This window comes from Phalacrocorax carbo, chromosome 1 (genome assembly GCF_963921805.1).
Source record: "Phalacrocorax carbo chromosome 1, bPhaCar2.1, whole genome shotgun sequence".
In the NCBI taxonomy this organism is placed as follows: domain Eukaryota; kingdom Metazoa; phylum Chordata; class Aves; order Suliformes; family Phalacrocoracidae; genus Phalacrocorax; species Phalacrocorax carbo.
In genome coordinates, this window is record NC_087513.1 from 190,431,004 (window position 1) to 190,454,875 (window position 23,872).

The window sequence follows — 23,872 nt, forward strand, 5'->3', positions numbered from 1 at the left end:
ATCTAATCCTCCATTTAAGCAGTTTGCAAAAGTTGAGAAAATATTGAATGATGATGATAAATACAGATTTAGTCTAAGATAATTGGTGAAAAAATCTTCTACCCAAACTTTAAGTGTTATAGATTTGGAATGATTAAGTGCTTTTGGGTCGTTATTTGCTGACTTTTTCATACTTGTTTTCAGCTCATGCTGCAAATGAAAGCACTTTTTTGTCATGAGCATATGAATGCAGTTTATCAATATACATTTGAAAATCTAAAGTAAATAAAAATCTTTAGAAAATCTAAAATAAATCAAAATCTTTAGAAGGTTAACAAAAAAATAAGATCTGTGGAAAAGTCAGATTTCTTCTCAAGAGGTCACATTTTCAGTGCTGCTTTACTTTCCCTTCGTTTTATATTTACTAAGGCCACTTTACAGTGCTCACCCAAGTTTACAATCAGAATAACGACAGTATACAAATAAAAAAGAAAAATGTCCAAAATCTCTGTCTTCTACAATTAGTAGTACAGACTGACATCTCCATAACCCTCCATGCCTGGAATCCTTTTTGCCAAACCTACCTGCTTTCACTTCCTGACAGCTCAACAACTACACAGATAGTGTCAACTAAAGATTTTAACAGCCTTTCAGTGCTTGAAGACAGGTTAAGAATCAGCTCAGAGGCCAGTAGTATAAATCTGTTAAAAGGACTGAGAGCTTCAACAAATATAACATTTTTTAATTGAGGTAGTCTAGTCTTCTAAGGCCTACAAGTCCCTATAGCCAATTATCTTAAATTTGGCTATGCAATTTAATTTATGAAGTTAACAAATATATAAACATTAAAGGAGCAATATAAACCGGTATCTTCTGTGCCTGGAGCAGCCTCTCAGGGGACAATTAATGGTTTTGCCCTTGATAAACAGATTGAGAAGATCTGTGCTATATATAAATATATGTGTACAGATACATGCATGTAAGGGGTGGGAGTCAGCTCCTGATTCAGATGCCTGAAGCTGAATGCAATGTAGCAGTCGAGTCAGGTGTCTATGCAGAGATGTCTCCTGCGTCAGGGCAGCCCGCCTGTCCTCCGCCTGCACTGCAAAGGGGTGAGACTCTCCAGTGGGTCTTGTGTCATATCTGTGCAAATCTCTCTGATTCTCTAGGGTATCTTAAACAGTACTAGATGTGTATGTCTGGGTACCTGAGTCTCTCCTTTAGTGCTCACATATAAGCCAGATATCTGAGATCCCAGTAAGTTCAGTGAAGAGCTAGATAGTCTGCTGGCCAAATGCAAGTGTCGACCATAAGCTAAGAAAAACACTTCTTTGGACTCTACTGACTACATCAACCAGGGGCCCAGCTCAGAGACTCACAAGTAGTGGCTAAGTGAAATGGGAGGCATCCTTGTATATCTGTGAGACATGTGGACCTGGCAGTTATGACACAGGACCTGTGTGGGACATATGCCTGTGTGGAGTGGTGGCTGGAGGTCACACAGGACACCTGGAGGTATCTGAAATAGCACTAGACACCTACATGGGGGCAACTGAGATGAGCCCTAGATTTGCACTGGGTATAACAGGAGCTTAAAAACCTAATTCACATATAGACCATATAATTAGGTGTTTGAATCTGGAGGTAAATCCCATCCTGTAGGTTCATCTACAACATATCCTCTCTCTGACAGTGTCGAATGCAGAAACCTGGGAAACAGGTTTTAGGAACAGTACCACTAGAGCCCTATTGTTGAAAGAAACTTTTTCAAAGGCACAGCAGCTCCTGATGGACACAGTTTTCCAGGCAATCCAATGCTGAAAAGTGGCCCCCTGAAAATATTTTCAAAGAGCTGTTCTACAGTTCTTCCTTGTCTTTGTGCCACTGTGCTGAAATGCAGTTACCTGGAACGTGCCTGTGGAGATACCTCTTAAATCAGTTGTATGCAAAAAAATGTAAAATTCAAAAGGCTTTTTCAAAGTGAATGTTAGTCTTTGAGAGTCAAACGTTCAATTGTACCTAAAAATCTTTAAAATGAATGGCATTCCAAACCTTCAGCCATGGGAAAACCCTATGAAAATTTAAAAAACAGAAACACTGTCGAGAAGCTTGCACATGTATGACCCTCAACACTTCACCATCAACTTTGCTCTTGTCATAAGGCATCCCTTGTCAAATTGTTCTGTGAGCAGTGAAACATCCTCTTTTTGTATGAGTTCTCTGGTATCTAGTAATATTGTTGAGCTCATACCCCAGAATTTTCTTCAGATCTCAGTCATCCATCTCTTTTAGGAAACTTGCAGGATTTTAGTATCTCTAATATTCCTTCCTGTTAACAGCCCATCAAATTCAGAAGTCACAGTGGGACGACTGGCAGAGTCCATTAACATGCTTACAGAGAGTTACTTTTCTTAGAAGACTACCAATTTCGCCTGTCAATTTATGAACTGTCTTCTGGATAGAGGATACACATGTCACATACTGTACTGACAGAAGTGTTTTAATTGTCTTTTATGCCAGTGCCAAGATCTAGAACTTCCACATCTTCACCCCAGACTGGCAGGAGGCTAAATTATTTCCCCTTTCAATTAAGTTACAAAAACATTAATGAGGGTTGCTAATAAAATATTGTCCAAGTTTATAGGCATGTCACAATGTGTTGAGGCCTTCTGACAGATAAAAAAGGAAACCTGAAATACCCACCCTCAAAGCCTAATATTTCATATTCTGTACTGCCCAGATGCAGCTAAATATTTGCAGAAAATGCAAAAAGTCTGCCACCATTTTATTTGCTACCAACTAGCTTTGTGACGCCAACTCTGAGTATAAACAAGCTGGCTGACAAGATGAAGTTTCGCTTCCCTGCTCATTTAAACCTCTGCTTGTTAAGTCTCTGTTACTACTGTGCACTGAATTGAGTAAAAATGTACTTACATAAGCTCAAAGAAAAAACTTTCCATATCCTAAAGCACATTAGGAATACCTCTTTAGCCATTCATTATTGGGATGCACCATGTGTATAAGATGTATGCAGATAAAGATCTGCAATCAGTCAGTAAGCTTAAGAGGAGAACAACACTAAGATCAGACTCACCTGAAACAAGAACAAACAGTATTAAAGGATTTTAACCAATACATTCTTATTGGCACCAGTTTCAAATGCTTCTTTCAAGTAATCTACCCTAAACTACCTCTAACTATTCTGCTCCTGGTCTTTCACTGTATAGGACAAGTTACAATAATGCATGCCTCTCCCATTTCTCCATTTATCTCTTTGCAATGGAAATTTAAAAGGAAATATTTTATTTCTAGCAATCCTCTATTATGTAGCACTACATTTTCCCGAAACCTCATAAGCAGTAGGATTTTTCCGTTGATTCTTACATGCAGGGAGGATCTTAAACTGTCTATTGGTAAGACATTGAATACAGCTGAGAATATCTTTAAGCTGTAATAATATTCAGTTGTCAATCCTTTGCCTCCCCAAAGAAGTTCCATTTTTTGCTGCTAGCATAGTTGCATGAGCCTTGGTCTCTATCTACTTCAGAAGTCCTTTGTTTCATCTGTGAAAGTTGGGAAACCTATAGTACAGTTCAAAAACTAGAGCTGCTGCTAAATAACAAGCCACGGAATAACATACCAGGAATGCTGTACTTATGAAACAGCTTACTATAACATTTCTCTGCATCCTCTGCAGATGTATGGGGTCTCTGTGTCCCTGCCATACTCTTTTGTAGTCCTTTAAGTAAGTGTTTTGCAAATTTTCCTGATTCCCACTTTGTTCTTTAACGGTATAACCCTTTTAATTTTCTCAGAAACAAAATTTATGTCCCAGCCGTGAAGATATCTCAAATTACTTTGCAATGCTAAATAATTGCAATCAGCTGTAAAGAAGTTTAGCTAATTCCCACCCTTCCCTCTGAGAAGTTCATATCTCCTAAACAGTTTGTTGATACCTAGAGACACCACCAATCTGTTATTGTTCTTCCTGCAAAAGCTTCTTTTCAAAAAACATCTTTCTCATTCATTAGCCAGTGGTACACCTTTTCTTGTTTCTAAACCAATGAAGCTCAGGGAAGAACAAAGGATCCAGCTCAGATTTTAAGAACTCTTTTTCTTCTAACAGTTCTCTCAAGACCTCACTGGAGAAGCAAGCCAGTTTCCTCCTGCCTTCTCCAGCTAACTATTGGAGTCATTTTGGGAGAAGGCAAAAACCAGGGATAAGCAAGAGCTTGTCCACATTTTTCTAATCAGACTAGAGACACGGGTTCTCAGGAAATGGAATGTGAGACATAAACTTGACTAAAATGGTTTTGCCTTTATGAACCATTGTGCGTTTGAGGAAAGTATCTATGCATCCATTTAAAAACATTCAGCTGGGAAGGACCCCACTATGTCTAGTTAGAACATTCAGGAAGTTTCAGTATTGGCTTCACTCATCATGCAAACTTGAGAGGCGTATATGAGCTTTATTATGATGCAACAGAAATAATTTTTCTCCTTTAATCATTCCTATAATAAGATCTTTTTTCTTTCCTACCTCTCATATTTTTCCAAACTATTTTCATTTTATCCTTTCACTGTCCCTGAGTGAAAATAACACTGTTTGCTTGTCATTTTTCATTATGAGCACTCAAGCAATGCCCGGAATTCTTACTTGAAAAGCTCTTCTCTATCTAGTTTCAAAAAGGTATGTGGTGAGAGAGCAGGTATGAGTTTCAGAGCTGGAAACAAATTCAGAATATCCTGATGGTCTTTTATTGAGTGTCTACTTTTAAGTAATTTCCTGCCCTTGCTTGAGCTATTGTCATTAACTGAAGGGCATATCCATCTACTAATAATGCTCACAGGAAAACATTAATTGAAAATGACCACTTTTGTGTACAGGCCATGTGTTGGATCAGCTCCCAGAGATAGAGGGAGGAGAAAAAAAAAAGATAATTAAAAGTGCTGAAGCCTTTTGTCATCAGTCACACCCAACAAATGCATGTCCCAAATCTATCAGATCAAATATCTTTTCCTCTGATTCTATCTGGAAACTGTTACAATTCATTTTACAGCATGTCCTGTCCATTCTCTATTCTCCTTTTACAAATAAAATAAATCTATACTTTTTCACACCAGGGAGGATCCTGAAGAAAATAATCAAATATTCTCCTTGTTAGCAACTAGTAGAGAACATAGACATGAATAGCAGCATACCAGGATTTGTCAAGAACAAATCTTGTCATAACAATATAATTTTCATTCATCACCAGATAGCAAGCTCTGTATGTTGGGGAAAAGCAGTACATATAATATAGCTTGAGTTTTGGAAGATTTCAGATACTGTCACTCAAAACACAGTCTAAGAAAATCAGACTCAAGAGTAGTTGCTAACAATACTTGGTGGAAGAGGACAAATGAATCTTACAGAGGGATGAAATGAGCAATTCTGCAGGTGTCTATCCCAATCAGTATATTAATTCTTGACATTTAGGATGAAATAGAGAGAGGCCATGTTAAATCTGGAGATGACACAAGGCTGGGGAGATCACAAGCCTGTTGCAGGACACAGTTAAAATTCAGGATGGTTTTGGCAAACAAGAGAAATTATTTCTGTAAAAAAAATAAAGTAGTTCAGTAAGAAAAATTGTAGTGTTTGAAGTAAGCGGAAATAATAAAGTAAGTATATATTGGAATTGAAGACGATTAAGATAAAAGTTCTTCAGGGGGGTTTAAAACAAGACTAGCAGAAAAATGACTGGTCAATATCATACTACTGTGCAAAAGTCAATATCATATATGATCACATCAGAATGAGCACAGATTATAGGATATATGTGAATTTGTCCTTTGTTATACTCAGAAGTGGTAAGGAATGGGCAGAAAGAAACAAGAAGGTTCAGAAAATTAGAAAATATTCCCCATAAGGAAAGTCTGAAGAAATAAGAGTGTTTAAAAGAGAAAACTGAAACTATAGTAAAGAAATATTGTATTCTCAGTATCCACATTTTATTGAACAAGATATTATAGGCTTAAACTGCACAAAGGTAAAACAAATTAAGTGTCAGAAACATTGCCTGGAAATGGTGCAACGTACCTACCCACCACTACAAGGCTTTAAGAACAAATTGGTCAAATACCTGTGGGGATTGATCTAGGTGTAGTTACCATACTTTGGGTCCAAGGGGGCAAACAAGACCTTCTGACAGGTTCCTTCCTGCCGTCCAGTGCTTCTGTTGCTGAATCCTTTTACAGTTTGGCTTGAATGTTCTGCAGATGTGTTAAGTGTATACTGTTTTTGTATCACACAGTTATGCAAGTTATCCTCATTGTTTAGAAAAGTGATGTTGGTTTCAGTGAATTACTTAATGCTATTGTAATTCTTATTCTTACTATATAACATTAATGCCTTTTGTGCAATGTGACTGGCACAGAGACTGGAAGTCATCAGTCCATGCTGTGACTATTGTGACATACAAATTGATTCAGCTGGAATAGGATGAGCATGAAAAAGCATTAGAAAAAGCATTAGAAAACCATTGGCTCACATCTTAGGTTCGGTTAAGTGTAACTGTTAAGAAAAGATAAAGAACTCCCAGGTTTTGAAAACCTTAGAGCAAGGGTGAGGTTTGTGAATGCAAAGAAAGAATAGATGTGGATGCAGAATTTTATGAAAGGAAAGAAAATACTTCAGTAGCTCATTAAGTGTGTGGTGATTACCTTTAGGAAATGCAAAGAGTGCAAGGACAATAAACAAGTTGAACCCTTTCCAGGGAGGCCAGGGAAGCTGCCTATGGAAAACACAAAATGACAGTATGCCAGATGGGTGTTGCATGGCTGGTGTCACACACACTGCTCTGAAATGATGCTGTCCCTGAGCTCAGCTTGGTGACTTCCACTTGCCTGCCTTACACACTCAGTGGCCAAACAAGATTCCAGCTGTGCAACGTTCAGTGAGCCACCTGGGGTGGGGTAAAGGATTTTCAGCCAAATCTGGGGCCACGATCAGGCCTGCAGTTTGTGCAATCTTATGAGGATAGTTTCAGCACGACTTTCAGGATGGACTGTACAGACCCCTTCAGTGGTGTGACAACAGAATTCAAGTTATATCTTCAATTCAATTCAAGTTATCTGGTAGTTTATCAGTGATTTAGTGCATGTGAAAGGAGTTCGGGGTAGGAGAATTTTTTTAATCCTTCCTGATGGAACTACTTCCATCATCATCATCAGGATGTACTTCAATTGATACAGTGTGAAACCAAAGAAGAGAAGAACTCAACAAACCAGAATGTAAATCAGGAAATTGTATATGCATAGAAATAACTTGTATGCTGTGGGCCGTACCGAAATGTAGAGTTCAGCATTTTCAAGGTGTTTGGCTGATGACAGCTATAGAGTGATAGAGCTGAAGCAACTGATGAACTTGATGACACACGTTTATAATATTAATTTCCTTATATAATGTGGTACTGCATGACATGATATATGTATTAATCTTATTATCTGTCATATATCCTTTTTTTCTTTGCTTTAGGTTTTTCCTCCAATCATGTTGTCATGATTGACATGACTCAAATTTATTCACCTAACTACTTGCAGCTGTTGCAGGATTTGCTCTCCTTTACAAGCAAAAGGCAAAATAATTGTAAATAAATAAACAAATGTAAGAACCAAGCAAGCTATCCATTTGCCCAAAGAAATAAGTTGCTTTATGTGATTTGTGTTCAAAAAACATGTAAACGTGGCACTTCAGGGAATGGTTTAGGAGGCATGGTAGTGTTGGGTTGATGAGTGGACTTGATGATCTTAAAGGTTTTTGCCAACCTTAATGATTGTATGATTCTATTCTCTTCTGTGATTCTGAGCTCTTGCACTTAAAAAGTAGGTAAATGAGCGCTTCGGTTTTCAGTCTCTCTGTTAAGATATTGCAGGAATGAGAGCCATTATGAGACATCTAGATGGAGACCTGTATGGGGATCTGGAGTATTGGTTCCTCCTCTTCCAAACTGACTGTTAACTTTTTCTGTTTCCTGGATATCTAACAGATCATCAACAATCAATCTCTCTAGCTTGGTGTCATAGGGACAGAAAATGTCTTAGACCTAATTGGATTAATTTAGCCTATATTTCTCCTTGTGTCATAGCAAAGGGGCTTTTCTTCACATGGACTATACAGGGAACTTAAACACATATTGAAGAGAGCTGTTCTACTTGGTATCTAAAAAAGTTTTTAGATATCTAAGTCAGACTGACTCATTCCCACTTACAGTAAGTGCAGGGAGAATGATGCAACAAAAAATCTCATGTCCTTGAGTACTGAATTTTACAGGCTTTGAGCTATGCTTTCTTCTCTTCTTTTTTGTTTTCTTTTTGCCTGCTCACCCCCATACAGATATGCACACAAATATGCACAGTCACCAAACTGCTTTGCTCAGCCCTATAAATAGTGCTCAAGTAGAAAATTTTCAACAAAATGTAAGAAAGCAAAATCATTTGACCTTTCTAAGTTTAAGCAGCCTCACACTTGACACATTAACTCCAAAGTGTATAATATATTCACACCACTGCTAAGCCTTGGGGAGTCACAGTCAGCAACTGTAGGACCTAGTAGCTTTCCATCCTCCCAGGATTTAAGGAAGCTTCATAAGTTTTCTGTAAGTGTTCTGTCAAAGATTTAGATTGTGTGGCTAATACCACTGTGTGCTGATTATTTGTTTTGGCTTCTTTAAAGGGAGTTATTTTTTAGCAGTTTGAAAGTAAAATTCTTAATAAGTCTGGTGACTTCAGAGCAAGTACTCTGGGTCAACAGTTAAATGTTGAAATATTCTGAGTGCCACGAGAGCACTCAGAACTTCAAAAGATAAGTACTTCATTATGCTGCAGATGAGGGAATAATTTGACCTTATTGCTTTGGCAGTCTGTATATCTTTGGTTTAAATGAGTAGGAAGTCTCAAAATAGGAGGTAAAGGGTCAGGGGTTAAACTCATGAGATAATAAAAGTTGCAGTCTTAGGGTTTGCCCTTTACGTTTAAATGTTTCTGTAAGTTAGGGCTGAAATATACAGAGTTCTATATCTGGGTAAAATCTGATGGTATGAATTCCAAAATGTGTACATTAGTCTTACAGCTGAGTTACCTCAGTATGAAAGGTTTTAATAAGATATGAGAAAAACAAGCAGCTGTTGACTTAATGGACCCCATATACAAGTCAGTCATAGTAATGCCATGTCATTTGAAGCTGTGTCTCTTAATTTTTCAGAGAAGATTGTGGTTAATGACATGTTAAGATAGCCTTCAGTTCTGGCAGGGCTTGAAGCAAATATTAGTTTACTGCTGGCAGAAAGTACAAAGATAATAACATGCTAAGTGACAGAGGAATGCTCTGGGCAGTTGGTGAGTTTGGAGTTACAGCTTTGCATCCCCGAATCTGCAGCCCGTGCAACTCTGTCCTCTACTCCCTGGTACCCTGACCCAGGGCTGAGGGGGTTCTCACTAGTTGTGGTGGACATTGTCAGAGCACAACACATCCCTCCCTGTAAACCTTTTTCAGACCTAAGAGCCCAAAACCTCACTTCTACTAATGCAAAGTTTGAGCCTCTAGTACCATTTTAGTCCCTTTCTAGCCTCAAAAGCGTTCACCACCGTTGCAATTTGGAGAGCAGGAAAAGTATGTATGTGCACAGGTGCTCTCTTTTGGTTTTTTTCTGTATAATATGTAAGTAAAAGAGAAGATAAATCTAAGACTACAGTAACCAGTGAGGTTTGGGGTTGGAAATGAGTCTCATTTTCCCCAGTAACACCACAGGCAGGTGAGAAAACAGATGTGGATTTCAAGCCCTAGCCCACCCCAGTCCACAGTGGACAAGAATAATGAAGTGATCTGGGCATGGGGCCACCCCCGGGAGGGCTCTGCTCAGTGTTCAGGCTGGAGGTGACAGATGACCAGCAGTGCCCTGGAGGTTTCCAGTGTTGCGAGACCTGACAGCGCAGTGTGGACATAGCCAGAGAGTCCTCTGAGAAGACACATGCCCAGGTTGTGTTTCTTGTCCTGACTGCAGCTGAGATCTGGCACAGCACACAGACCTTCTGCTTGTTCTTTTATTCATGTGTCTCCCCCAACCATACGTACCTTCAGCATATTCTCAGCTGAATTCCTTACCTACTGAGCAATTTTAAACCCATATTTCTCTGTATGCCTTTACACTGTACACTATTTTGTTTGTACCTCAGAATAAAGAAGAGGAAAGTAGAGGAGAACTTGCTCAGGAGCTGCTCGGCTCGCAACCTCTGGCTGTAAACATCTTGCCTGTGGGGAGGACTGTGAGGATGTCTGCTTCCTCTGCATGGGGCCACGAGGGTGGGTGGGCTAGCTCAGGCATCCCACAGCCCTGCTCTAAAACAGACTCCATGCCAGCCTTTCCCAGTGCCAAGATGAGCGTGCCTGTTTGAGTGTATGGGAAGGGAGTAAAGGGATTTCTGCCCGTTGACCTTCTCAGATTCTGGCACAGCCTCTCGAGATCGGCAATATGCTATGGCCAGGCAGGGATTGTTTCCCTAGGGATGTGTGATTACAATCCCAAACGCCAGATGTCCAGTCTTGACTTTCCACCCCATTTTACATGAATAAGTGGCCACCTCCCAGAGTAATCCTCTCATTCAGCTAATTAGTGCTTCAGGCCCCTGTTCTACAGCCCACACACAGAGCAGCTCTTGTACACGGACACAGTCCTACTGAACAAACATGAGCTGTTTTACATGCAGAACAGCTGAAAAATGTACAAAATACACAGTGTCTTCATTAGAAAGAGGGAGAAAAAAATCCATGATCTATGGATTTTATTTACGGATTTAGATCTCAGACTATCATTTTTTTCAGCTTAATGTCATTTTAGTTTTCTTTTCCACTGAGTTTGTGCCTGATTCTGTGCATTTCATTTTTGCTCCACTTCTTTCCATCCCAGGGCTTTAAACGTAGCTTATTTCAACTCATCCTTACACTGTTCTCACATGCTTTACCTGTTTCCTATTGTCTTCTTAGCTATTTGTGTTTTTTCCACCTGGCAACAAGGTCATTCTCCTGTCATAAGACTTCTCTCAAAGTCCCATTTTTTCATCCCTCTAGTGGCCATCTATTTCCCTAGCCTTCAGATAACTTCCAGTAAAATGTTTTCCCATTTTCTTCCTCCTAAAAGAGTATCACTCAGCATTTCGCTGATGTGGATTGCATTTGTACTTTGTTATTGAGCTATGGACCAAAGGCAATCCATAAGTAATGATGCCAATACCATCTTTTTATTGACATTGGCCAATTACCCTTATATGGCTTCATCATACTAGTCTAATGAGGTGTCTTGATCTGGGAAAGACTTTAGGGTCCAGTATTGTAAAATAATGAAACAAGCTTGAAATGAAAGACCTTACAGTGTTCTGATAAAATATAGAAACACAGCAGAAGTCTGAAAATAGATAAATACACACCAGAAGAGGCTTTAAAAATGCTCTCTTGGGGCCCTTTTTCTACCAACTCTCCAATTTTCCTGTAAAGAGAGTATGTTTGTTTGCACATGTGAATGTAGAACTGAGCCTTAAGACATTAAGCTCTTTGCACCAGGTGTCTTTGTTTCTCTACACAGTCATAATTCCAACCTTCTCTTTAAGAAAACATATATTTTCTTTCTCATTTACTTGCCCATTTTACTTATAACTCTAACTTGTCTGTGTCCTGTTTACTGCTTCCTTCAGAAAATCACAATTATTCCCCCATAATTCTTTCTTCCCTATAAAACTGAGCTTAACCAGGGACACATGAGAAGGCATTTCCATCTTGCTCACAGCTTCAAGGGACCCAACAGGAGCATTTGTGTCTGACTCTTCCTTGTTTATCTAATCATTTGCTCTAACGAATAGTTGCCCATGGTTATGCTGTTTACATACAAACAAGGTTTATGAAAAATCACACCCTGTTTATAGCAATTTATTAACTGGAAAAAGGCTATCTTAGCTAATTGAATTGTTATGTTTAAAGTATTTCCTTCAACTCTGACCAGAAGCAAAGATCCATCAGTAAGTGTACTACCTGGTGAACTCTTCGTAGCTTAATTTTCTATAGCTCTTGTTCAATGAAGAGGCCTGTAAAGGTCTTTGTCTCTTTTTACAGGTGCCACCAGTGCTTCTGGACAAGCAGTTTTCAGAATTTACACCGGATATCACACCCATTATTCTGGCTGCCCACACCAACAATTATGAAATCATAAAGCTCCTTGTGCAGAAAGGGGTCTCGGTGCCCAGGCCACACGAGGTTCGCTGTAACTGCGTCGAATGTGTCTCGAGTTCAGATGTGGACAGCCTCCGCCACTCTCGATCCAGACTCAATATCTACAAGGCTCTGGCAAGTCCATCTTTGATTGCTTTGTCCAGTGAGGATCCTTTCCTTACCGCTTTTCAACTAAGCTGGGAGCTGCAGGAACTGAGTAAAGTCGAAAATGAATTTAAGTCAGAGTATGAGGAACTGTCACGGCAATGCAAGCAATTTGCAAAAGATCTCCTGGATCAGACACGGAGTTCCAGGGAATTGGAAATTATTCTTAATTACAGAGATGATAATAGCTTGATAGAAGAACAAAGTGGTAATGATCTTGCAAGATTGAAACTGGCAATTAAGTACCGTCAGAAAGAGGTGAGTATGCTGGAGAATATTTCAGCATATTTAGTAATAGTAATGTGATAGATAATAGCCTGAAATACATCCTTTTAACTGAAACAAACTGCTGCTTATCTTTTTTTTGTTCTACAGGGTCGCTTCTTTTTCATCTTTTTAATTTGGGTAGCTGTTATAGCTTGATAGTATCAGAATTTAAAATGTTCTGTTACAGCACAGATCCAAAGAAACTTTTTTGTTCTTTTGCACCTGAATAGACATAGTCTCCAGTAGTTGTGCTCTGAAGAGCTCTTCAATAATAGGATGAGAAATATATACAGCATACGTCAAATTAGCTTTAATTGTGTCTGACAGAAAAAGGAGACTATGGGTTTATACACCTATAAAATAGTAAGGGTACCTCTATAGAGCGGTTTCTTCAAAAAAATGTTCAAAAACTTATAGTGTTTGATCAAATGTAGATCTAGAAATACCTTGTCATGAACTGAGAAAAGCTCTTAAAAGTGAAGTGATTACACCATGATTGGTGTAGTGGTCTGCAAGCCCCTGGTACCACCTCTATTATCATCTATGGAAATTAAGGAAGCACATTCATTCTCATAGCTGTCTGCATTGTTCATGGTCACCAGATTACCCCTGAAGCGGACCCCCTCCACAAAACCAAAAAGTTTATGCCAATTGGATTGGAGGTTCTCCACAGTGAAAGGTTCTTATCTTCTGCATTTCCATTCATTTCACACTTGCCGTAATACTGTGATCCTCATTCATGTACTGCCAAAAAGCATCTCAGTGGTATCAATTTTCAGTTCGAGGAGCCATGCCAGAGGGAACCTACTATGTATTACCAAGGAAGAAACTTCCCTGATAAAACCACCTATCTTTTTTCATTAACAACTAGTGAGGTTGTAAGAGATTTATAGTTTCAGGTTTACACTGTGGAATAACATCTGGCAGGACTGTGGATACTATCTGCTGAGTTAGGTGGTAGACCCAGAAAGTGTCTGCCAGCATGTATGTTTTGTGTTCTTACCCACAATTTTTTTAGTGTAGTACATAGGACAGAACACCTAAAGTACCTTTTTTTTTTTCCTGTTCATTTTGCACCACTGATGCTATTTGATTATAAGCAAAGACATATTGCATCCTTACGGTGCCTGTTTCTGACTCCTGTTTTTGACTGGGCTACAACTAGCAGCAAAGAGAGATTCCTTAAAGTAATGCAACCAGTCTGTACTGGGCACAAACATTTTATTGTCTAATTATCTACTGTATAATATTATTTCAACTAAGGAAGAGTTTGGGTTTATGAAGGCTGTCACAAATTCATTGTGCTAGATTCTAAGCACACAATGAGCAATGAGAAATACCTTTCCATTTTCCTGAACCAAATAAAAATGATATCTGATTCAACTGCAGTTTCATTCAAGGATGTAGAAGGGAAATCCCTGATTCTGTATATGATTCACAAACAGAAGTTATTCTACCTGTAATAATAATTAAAATATGTCATTCTGAGTTTAAGTAATTTGCAAAACCCTGGTGTAACAATTCAGTTAAATAGCAGAGAGTAGTAGCAGTCTATAATAATTAGTAGTCAGTCATCTTTGCCACTAATTGCAAAATGCATGTTCTGTCTCATATATATTGAGAGTTTTTAATAGAGAAATCACAGCAAAACTCCAGTGTCTTTCACTCTTCAATTAGATTTGTTTTAGCTTTGGTTCTGTTTAGGTGTTATGCATATATCTGCACATATATCAAAGAGTTCTTACTAAAATGCTTACTAATTTTTCCATATATGTGAAGTAAAGAAGGGACGAGAGGGGGAGATTAATAGACTGAATCAATATCCTCTGGTTTCACAGTAAATTTAATTGGTGTGATTTAAATACTTATACTATTAATTTATATCTCTGTCTCATCTTGCTCCATGCTAACTGGGCCGTGTCATTTAAGCTATAGCTGTATAACCTCAGACATAGTAGCAGGGCGAGATTATAATTATTGGCAGCATTGTCTTATTTTGCTTTGTGATTAGACATTCTGATATCAACACAGAGGAAATATGAGTTTTTTAAGAATTTAGCTGTTAACCTTTTCTCTTTCACTTTTCAAATGAATAGACTAGCTTGGGTTTTTTGTGTGGTTTTTTTTTTTCCTTTTTTCTTTTCCGTTCTTAGTTTACGCTGATCATCTTTCACTTCCTCTGCAAGTACAAGATCATTAGAAAATTTGGAATACTTGATATTAGCAGGATGTAAAGTAGGTTAAATTCTGCACATTTCAGTTTGACACTCTAGATACATTCAATAAGCTTTTTTCTGCCTTTATCTTTTTTAAAAAATAAAGTAAATATAGAGTCATAACATCCATGCATGGTTATGCATCATGTTGAGGTGTAGAAAAAGATCAAGAAATAAGTTTTCTAAAAGATACATTCAGGAAGGACATTTTTCCTGATTCTGAATTAACTGTTTTAAAGGATTGATTTAAAACATACAACCATTTCTAAATTTTCATCTCTTTTCAGTACATTTCTACAGAGCTGAATAATCAATGTTTACCAAAAATTCGGCTGCTTAACTAATAGAACTCTCCCAAATGCCTCTAGTTGGTCTTGTAACAGTTCCTACTTCCCAGGGGCAGGCCCTGGCTTTCTGAGTTAGGACGTGCAGAGTCTCAGCTGCTAAAGAGGCAGAGAAAGAATGAAAGAGGGAGTGGGTTTTAACAATTTAACATAGTTAAAGACATTTAGATTTAACAAGAGTATAGGCTTTGTTAATAAGAATTTCAGGGAAAACATGAGGGCAGTCAACCATTGGAATAATCTCCCCAGGGAAGTGGTTGACTCAGCTGTGTTGGACACCTTCAAGAGTCAGCTGGACGGGGTGCTGGGCCATCTTGTCTAGACTGCGCTCTTCCTAGAAAGGTTGGGCTAGATGAACCCTGAGGTGCCTTCCAACCTGGGATTCTGTGATTCTGTGATTTCAGGGAAATCAGCTTCAGACTAGCTTGCTCACTTGCAGGCAGACAAGTGAGACATGACTCCCCCACATAGGAAACACACATCATGGATCAAATGTTTTTAACATAAACCTGTATGTTCCCATAAAACACACACCAAAGATTACTGATATGAGCAATATCACTAAATTATTAATTGGTTAATTAAATCTTAAATACAGTAATATGATATTCACATTTCATAGATCATATCTTGTTTTCTAGGAAAATAGTGCTGCAAGATAAAAGTTGTTTGTAACTGATAATAAAAGCCTTCTGTTTGCTCCTGCTCAAAAGAGGACTCTTAAAAATGCAATCACCAGTTCTTCACAAGTTTTCTATGCAAAATACAGCCTCAGTGAAATGGAAATGTCTCACAATAATGTCACAAATTCAGTGAAATTTTCAGAGAAAACATGTCAGATAATTTCAAATCTGTCATTTCATGTTGATGTCTAAACACTTCATTTCAATAAAGTAAAGCATTTTGTTTGACTGCAGTTTCTTCTTACTTCATTCGGACTTTTAACATTTTTGACAATATAATGCTTATACCTAATATCATCTATATCATATTATACAAAGCAGTATAAATATGATAGAAAGCAAAAATTATTCCTTATCAAAAGTGAATATCTCAACAATGCCTAGAGAAAATAATTTTAAAGTACTGAAATGAAAAGTTGCCATGTTCTTAGTTAATGTTTTTTTAATGTTTAAACTGCCATTCTGTTGGAATGTTGGCTTTTTATTCAGATATGGAATATAAAATATGACTGGAAATGCTGGAAATTTCTGTAGAGTTCCGCTGGCAACAACACAGCTTAAGAGTCTAAGTCAAGCTTTATCACTGTCTCAGAGAGTAGAATTTACCTTTGGAACCAGAGATTTATTTTCAGAAATTTTAGTAGCCATTAAAAATAATTTCTCATTAGAAGTCTTTCAGATGCAAAAGCCTGAATTATTGACTCTGCAAGCAGCAATGACTTTGGAAGCACAACATCTAAGAGTTATCCTGTGTTAAAAAAGAACACACCTGAAAGATTAACAGAGACACAGCAGCCATATGTTAGCAAGTCACTGTGTATGTGACTATTTGTCAAAAGACTGGAAAGGTGCAGTCAGAAGTCTCCATGTTGAAAAATAACAAAACCCCACAAAAAATAGACTCTAGTAATATTTGGACATTTTTAACACCAAAGGAAGATATGTTTAGTCTATGAATCCCATAACTGAGAGAAGTGATATATGCACGTTTGGGTCCATGTCTCCAAAAGACCCTTTTCTGCAGACTCTCAGCCATACTATTCAAAAAGTTTGATAAACATTTTTCCAGGCAAGAGCCAGGTACTCTAAAACAGGTCATATGTTTGCTTTGTAAATCCTGTAAAAGTCTCTGTGTTTATAGATAAAGACTCCACGGACTGTTAAGTAGCATAAATTATTTAAGTAGTTTATCTGCTACACATACTTGAAGTCTTACTCTAATTGTTTATCTATTACCTCAGAACTGAATGAAGTGTAGGTGTCCCTGTGGAAGCTGTACTTATTTCTGCTAGAAAAAAATGTTCTTTAATCACAGGGTGGGAGCACATCTGCTTAATACAGCATTTAATTGTGCCTACATTTTAAATGTGTGGTGAAGCAATACTCCTAAAATATGTGAGAAAATTCCTTATACAGACAAAAGACAGAGGTATGCACAGGGGGAGATCCTGTCTGCTCAAGATAAGACATCTAAGTTAATTCCAGAGACATCTCCCTCTGCTCCCTTGGCTGGGTAAAGAAACAGGCCACTTCAGTTAGAAGAACTACTTCACTAGGCATTGAAAACGTAGATGCAAGTTAGACAACTTATTGCATCAACTGCAATTTCTACCCTGTGGTAACAGAGATTTCAGATTGTGAAGGCTCAGAGCCCATATAGGCAGAAATGAATCCCAGCACTAACTTTTTAATGATGGCTCAGAAGGCATAAATAACCTTTGAATGCTGTATGTTGCAACCCTCTCATCACAGTTCTAGTTAAACTACTCATGAACTGACACCAATGTCTTTTTATTATGAACACTTGCTAGAAGTAATTAACTCAAAGAGGAGACTTGCTGCTAATGAAGTACAGTAGAAATCTCTTACTTCAGTTCCTTTTCTGCATCTTCCCTAAAAGAAATGGTGCTGGGATGTCTGCCTTAAGCAGAAAAAAACAGTAGTGCATATCCCTAACCAGCAGTGCACAACCCTTCTGTTCAGATGTGACTGGCTTTTGATTTGAAGAAGTCACTACTAATGCACCTACAAGCTTGCCTACAAACCTGGGGTAGATTTAGCACCATGAGCTGATTTTTCTGCTTACAATAACAAAAGGTGGCTTAACAAACAAAATTTTAGAGAAAAAAATCTTTAACAAGGTGAATAAATAAGCTACTGCATAGGATTTCATTTTGAATGTAAACCTATAACTACAGGACTTTACAGTCCCCTTTCCTCCCTCCATATACTTGCTGGGGATCTGGCTGTTCTTCCTTCCACCCCTGCAAGAGCAGCTAACCCACAGCTCAAGTTAGTTAGTTTTGCTGGGTGGCAAGTCCCAGACTGAGCTGTGGTGGGGTTTGCATCTGCCAGCTGCCTCTGCTCCTCCTGTGGCTTCCATCAACCATTCCTGACTGCTGCCACCCCTTCCCTTGTGCAGTTCCTCCTTTGAGATCCCCATACCTTCTGCCTTAGCTGCGCCAGCAGCCATGCTTCATTCCTCCCTGCAAGTCATTTTGGCAAAGCTCAAGTTCTTCAAATACTTTGTATTATTTCAGCTGAAGTAACTGCCCTTGTAGCCTGAAGAGCTTATACAGGCATCTAACTCTCAGAGGAGTATTTAACTACTTTCTGTTTTTGCTGGTTTTTAGCTGCCAGAACACCATTAAGCAATACCTCCTCTCTCACATATCTTGTAGGAAGCTCTTACACAAAGCCTTCTGTCCTCCTGTCCAAGATCTAACCTTTCCATGTCTATGCTAGGTGCAATTGGCCTAAGATAGAGTGACTGCTTAACCAAGGCACATTTGAACACACTGGCTGAAACTTCTTTATGCTGTTGCAGAGTGAATTTTTCCACTGCTTGGCAGGACTCCCTTCATTAAGATAAACGTTTATTGAACAATAAAACAAGACAGCCAAAGCAAACTTGTTTTAAGCCTGTCTGCTGGTTCTTTTAATCTGCCTCCAGTTTGCTCCACCAGATGTCTACAGAGCATTCTTCTTTTCCCTCCTTACCCTTTGTTTTTGCTGTAGGCCTGAGCTATCAAGATTAAAATAGTAAAGGGTTTCTTCACTGATTCCCCCCATCAATATGTACATCCATTATCAAATAAAAGATTTATGATAAAAACAAACTCTTGTTACATGAACTCACTCTTGTGCCTCCAAAGAGATCAGATCTTTTTTCAAATTTCTGAGTAGAGAATAAAACTTTCTAAACTTCACAGCTCCAGGAGTTAAAGTAGAAAAATGAGGAGAGGTGTTGAGTATGGCACTGGTGTGACAAATAGGATCATATGTTTGTGAAAATTCATATAGCTCTCAAGCTGGACTGTTGGCCTTTGAACTTCTAGGGTATTTTTCGTATTGAAAATAAAATGTTCACATAAAACTATTAACAAGTCCTCCTTACAGAGACACTTGGCTTCCTTCTGCAAATAGTAGGATGACATTCTTCCCCACTCCATTGCCTTTTCATCAGATCATCCTCAGGCCATCTTTTTTGGCATGGTCCAGCAATGTCTCCCATTCTGCTTTGACCCACTTCATTCTAGCCCAAGTCTTGATATTCTGATGCACGGTGGAGGTATCACAAGTAAGGGGAATTGCTAGCACTCTGATAATGCTCATTTGAACTTTGAGCTATCACAATCTATTATTTCATAGTTCGTCCAAATACTAGAATAGCTTTCAGTCAATAGTTTGGACTGAATGAGACAGCTGAGAAACTTAGGAACTCCCTTGGTGGTTATTTGGACACATAAAATATGCTGTGAGACTCTATATTCTTTTGATACCTTCTCAAGAGCTTTCCCCTGTGGTACATTTAAACATCCTTTCTCCTTTTTATTGGCACACTCTAGGAATCTCAAGGTCCGTATTTATTTCTTCGTCATCCTTTGTCTCCTCTCTTTTCTAACACTCCCTCCCTTTTCTTACTGAATTGTGGGGGCAGTTGCCCATTGTCCATTCTCTATTGCCCTACCCACAGGGCCAATACTATTACAAATATTCCTGGGCCCCATCCACTGCTGCTGCTTTTGACTCCCAAAATGGGAGGCTACAGATCCATGGCAGCAGGAGGCAGAAGGAGCTTGAGGCTTAGAGACAAATCATTCCATAGGCTGAAGATCAGGAGAACAATGTCTCATACATTTATGTTGAATCTTGTTTTCCCTAATTAAGTAACTTCATCTTGGGAGACAGAGCAGATGAAACAGGACTTCTAGGACCAAAACACTTTGTAAAGGCACATAGGTCACAAAAGGAAACTTTTATTGTTTCCCAGGCTCAGTTACAGAAGTAATAGACAGAACAGTGGATTTTAGTCCTTCCTTTGCCACCAGCTTGCTCAATGATTTTGGAAAGATGATGTCAAGTTAGATTCAAAAATAAAGTATAGGTGTCTGCAGCTTCTGTCTACCTTTTTAAGTATGTAAAATCCCCAATCACTGAAAGATTTAGTGGAATAACCACTTGGGTCACTATCTGTGCCTGCTGGCTATTCATCCAGTCACTGAAATTCAGGTATATTGAGTTTCCTGGTGCCTTATTCATACCTCAGCCCCAAAAGGATTACCAAAGGAGTACATTAACTCCTTCCTCTGATTGAAGGGGTGCTTCCTTAGAGTACCATAACTACGGAGACTGCCCCAGTTTATCCTGCCTTGGAATTGTCTAAGTCCTTTCTGATGAAGTCGACAAGCGTGCTTCAGCTCAGCTTGCAAGGTGGACTTTGGGGCACAGCTAGCCCCAAGTCTATATATAGCTTTAGCATCAGTTTCCATGTCAGTCCCACTGGGTGGATCTTTGGTCTCTTCGCTTTCCATGAGAACCCAGTGCTTTGACCTATGTGCAGCAATGTGCCTTCAACCACTTACCACCCTCTATGATGTATTGGGATTATAGGATCTTCAGGATATGTTTTGCCTATTGTTAGTGGGTTTTGTACTGTGCCCAGCACAATCAGGCCTTAATTACAGATAGGGCCTGCTTCTGTTATTGTAACACCTTGAGAGCAGTAATTACGTTGTAAAGGTGACTGCAGCTCCTAGTGATGAAGGGTGAAGTAAATACAGCAGGAATCACTTTTGGTTTTTTGATTTCTTAAGGCTTGTATTTTACTTGTTTTGTGGATAATGCACTCATGACACTGGCAAAATAAATAATCTGATGGTTCATTTCTGCTTAATGAATGAAACTAATCCAACCTACCTCAGCAGAAAGAGGGTACAGCTAGAGCAGCCTATGGTACTGAGTGACTCAGCTTCTGCCTTTGTGGTATTTGATAAAGTTCCTTCTTAGACCTGCCACAGAACTGCTCTATTTCTTAAGCTTCCATGAAATTTTGAGGACCTTTTAAGGCTTGAATCTGCCTAAGAGAATGTCTTCTTGGGCCAAGAAAGGGGATTGTTCCTTGTTTGCTTCTGGGAATGCAGTATCATCCATTTCTTCACCTTAAAATAAAATCTTAACTTTCTTTTAAAACATAGCAACAGAGTAAAGATTATACCTTTTGGGAGCAAAACTCCAGAAGAAATTGCTGTTGTTAGTTACAGCTTCAGTTGTCTGGAAAACAACGCATCAATATCGGCTAAGTACTGTTGTGGGGACAGAAGGAAGGATTGGGGAAAAAAAGTGCAGGCTTAGTTTTTACTGAAAGATTGTGAAAACCTTGCTAGCTTTGTTGCTTAAAGAAATCAGTTCTTTTTCATTAATATCACTAATGAATATAGGATACAACCAGTCTTTTTTCTACGTTGCTTGACTTTACTGGTAATTTCACTCAGGTTTATATGGTGCTCGATTTAGAGGACCTGACACAATTTAAAACCAGTGCAAAGGTATGCTGAACCAGAATAAAAAGAGAAGAAAACTGAAGCCATGGGTTTTTTTCAGTGGTATTTTTATTAAATTTGGTCTCACAATAATGGAAGTAGACCATTTAGCAAGTTAAACACGCTACGTGTTACGCTTCGCAGACACACTGGGGGACTGATTTGCTTATCTGATATGTAACTGCTTTTAGGTTTTTTGTGGGTTTTTTTTTCTTTTTTCTGCTTAGGCAAATGCTTAGCAAGACCGGGACAAAGAATTGAGAATGCACACTCATTCTGGCTTGTACACTTCACATTAGAAGGTGTGTCAGGGATTTAATAGTTCAACAGTTTTCCTTTATACAATAACCCGTATTTCCTTTGTCATGTATCTGAGTCTTGTGCAGATGTCTTGAATATACTTGGGCATCTCAAATGGGACAAGAGATGTAGGAATTGAAACTTCTTTGAGGTCTACCTGTTCTTTACAGGTCAGCTAGGTGTGTAAGTGCCTATTACAGTAAATGGGTCCCAGAGCTGAAGCTGATTCAGCTGAAGAGGCACTAGGAATCAACTTAGTTTGCTAAGCACAGGTATCTAGAATTATTTGAGATAACCTAAGCTATCTGAGATGAATGAATAGAAGTGGTAGATATGGCACAATACCTACAGGGTATATGAGGCCTTCCAGAGGCCAGAATACTCCAGGATATCTGAAAGAGCACTAGATGTCTGTGTGTAGGTAACTAAATTGTATCTCCAGATGTAAAGTAAATTTCTCCATAGGATCCACTGACTGTATTAACTAGATGATATTAACTGATGATGGGAACTCAGTTGAGTAAGGCACACTAATTACATGTGCCTAAATTTAGGTGTTTCAACCTCAAACTGGATCCCTAGTCTGTGGTAGAGAGGAGTAGGCACTTGCAGAATGTTATTCTGTTCATCTAATCTAAAATGATATTATCTTCCTTTTGAAGCTGCCTTTTCTTCCCATTGGCTGGTGAAGAGAGGCCCTGATGACTGCCAGACTATATTTTGTATAGCTGAAGTTAAAATGGAATTTATTTCAACTTGGGTGTCCAGTTTTGCAATATTCAGTTTCTCTGCAATGCTGTCATCTACTGCTGGTAGCATAGGAAGGAAAATGTCTTCTGGCATCACCATTTTATACTGTCATTTGCCCCTCAATACCATATACAACAGCAACTGGCAATGTTTCTTAAAGAACATAAGTCATACAGCTGTGTGAGTTAAGGACTGCTTCCTTTCTTTATAACTAGTAACTAGTGGCTTATCAGTCTTCTTGACCAGTTCCACACAACTATGTGTCCGGTTCTGGAGGGGCAGATTTCCCTGTCCTCTGCATATGTGATTGAATAACATCTTGACAGTGCCAACTACTTAAGTTGCTGTCTTTCTTTGCCTCCTCTCTGTTCTCCCAGACAGAATGAATCCATCAGTATTCCCACTCAGTTTTTTGTTTCATTCTTAGCTTGAGTACAGTAATCTCTGTGGTATCTCCAAATAGCGTGTTTTAGCCTTTTTTTGAAGCTTTCTGCTATAATTCAGGTCTGCCATTCTAATTTGATATTCACTGTTTCCGTTATTGTATTCATATCGGATACTCTTCTAGTGAAAGATGCAAAGTTTTAGCGAGGCGAAAGGCTAAAGAACTTGTTGTTAAGATACTTTGCAAAAATAAGACATTCTGAGGAAAGATTTTTAAAAAGTTAAAACTTCTTTGCTGGGAGGAGAATAAGCTCAGTTGTGGGTGAGCACTTGCAAACAGCAAAGTCTTGATAAGACAGGATTTTACAGAATGTTTTGAAGAATAGGGAAAGGCCAAAGGTGAATGCGTATGAATAAGAGAATAAACAAATCTAGAGCTGAACACCCTCTGTCATGTTATTTATTGCATCAAATCATGGCTTTTATGCTTTGAATGTGTTTCATTCCTGAATACTGTTGTAAAAATATGAGGGTCCTTAACATTTGTGGGAGAGAAAGACCAATGCAGATCTTTAACAAGTAGAAATTACCGAAGATCTCTAAAGTGCAACATGCCTATGCTCTGTTGCCCAAGTACAGGATCTGTCTCATTATTTTTTCAGGTGGATGAAGAGGAAAAGGAAACCTTTTGGTCTCCCTGCTGTGCAGAAAAGATAATAATATT

At 38.6% G+C, this 23,872-nt stretch overlaps 1 protein-coding gene across 1 annotated transcript in view; it reads left to right on the forward strand.

The window, feature by feature from the left end:
* TRPC4 (transient receptor potential cation channel subfamily C member 4) overlaps nt 1-23,872 on the forward strand; it is a 157,795-nt gene that overhangs the window by 76,027 nt on the left and 57,896 nt on the right. The window contains exon 4 of the mRNA XM_064440973.1: nt 12,122-12,640. Within this exon, the coding sequence (XP_064297043.1) occupies nt 12,122-12,640 (519 nt within the window). The remainder of the gene's footprint in view (nt 1-12,121; nt 12,641-23,872) is intronic.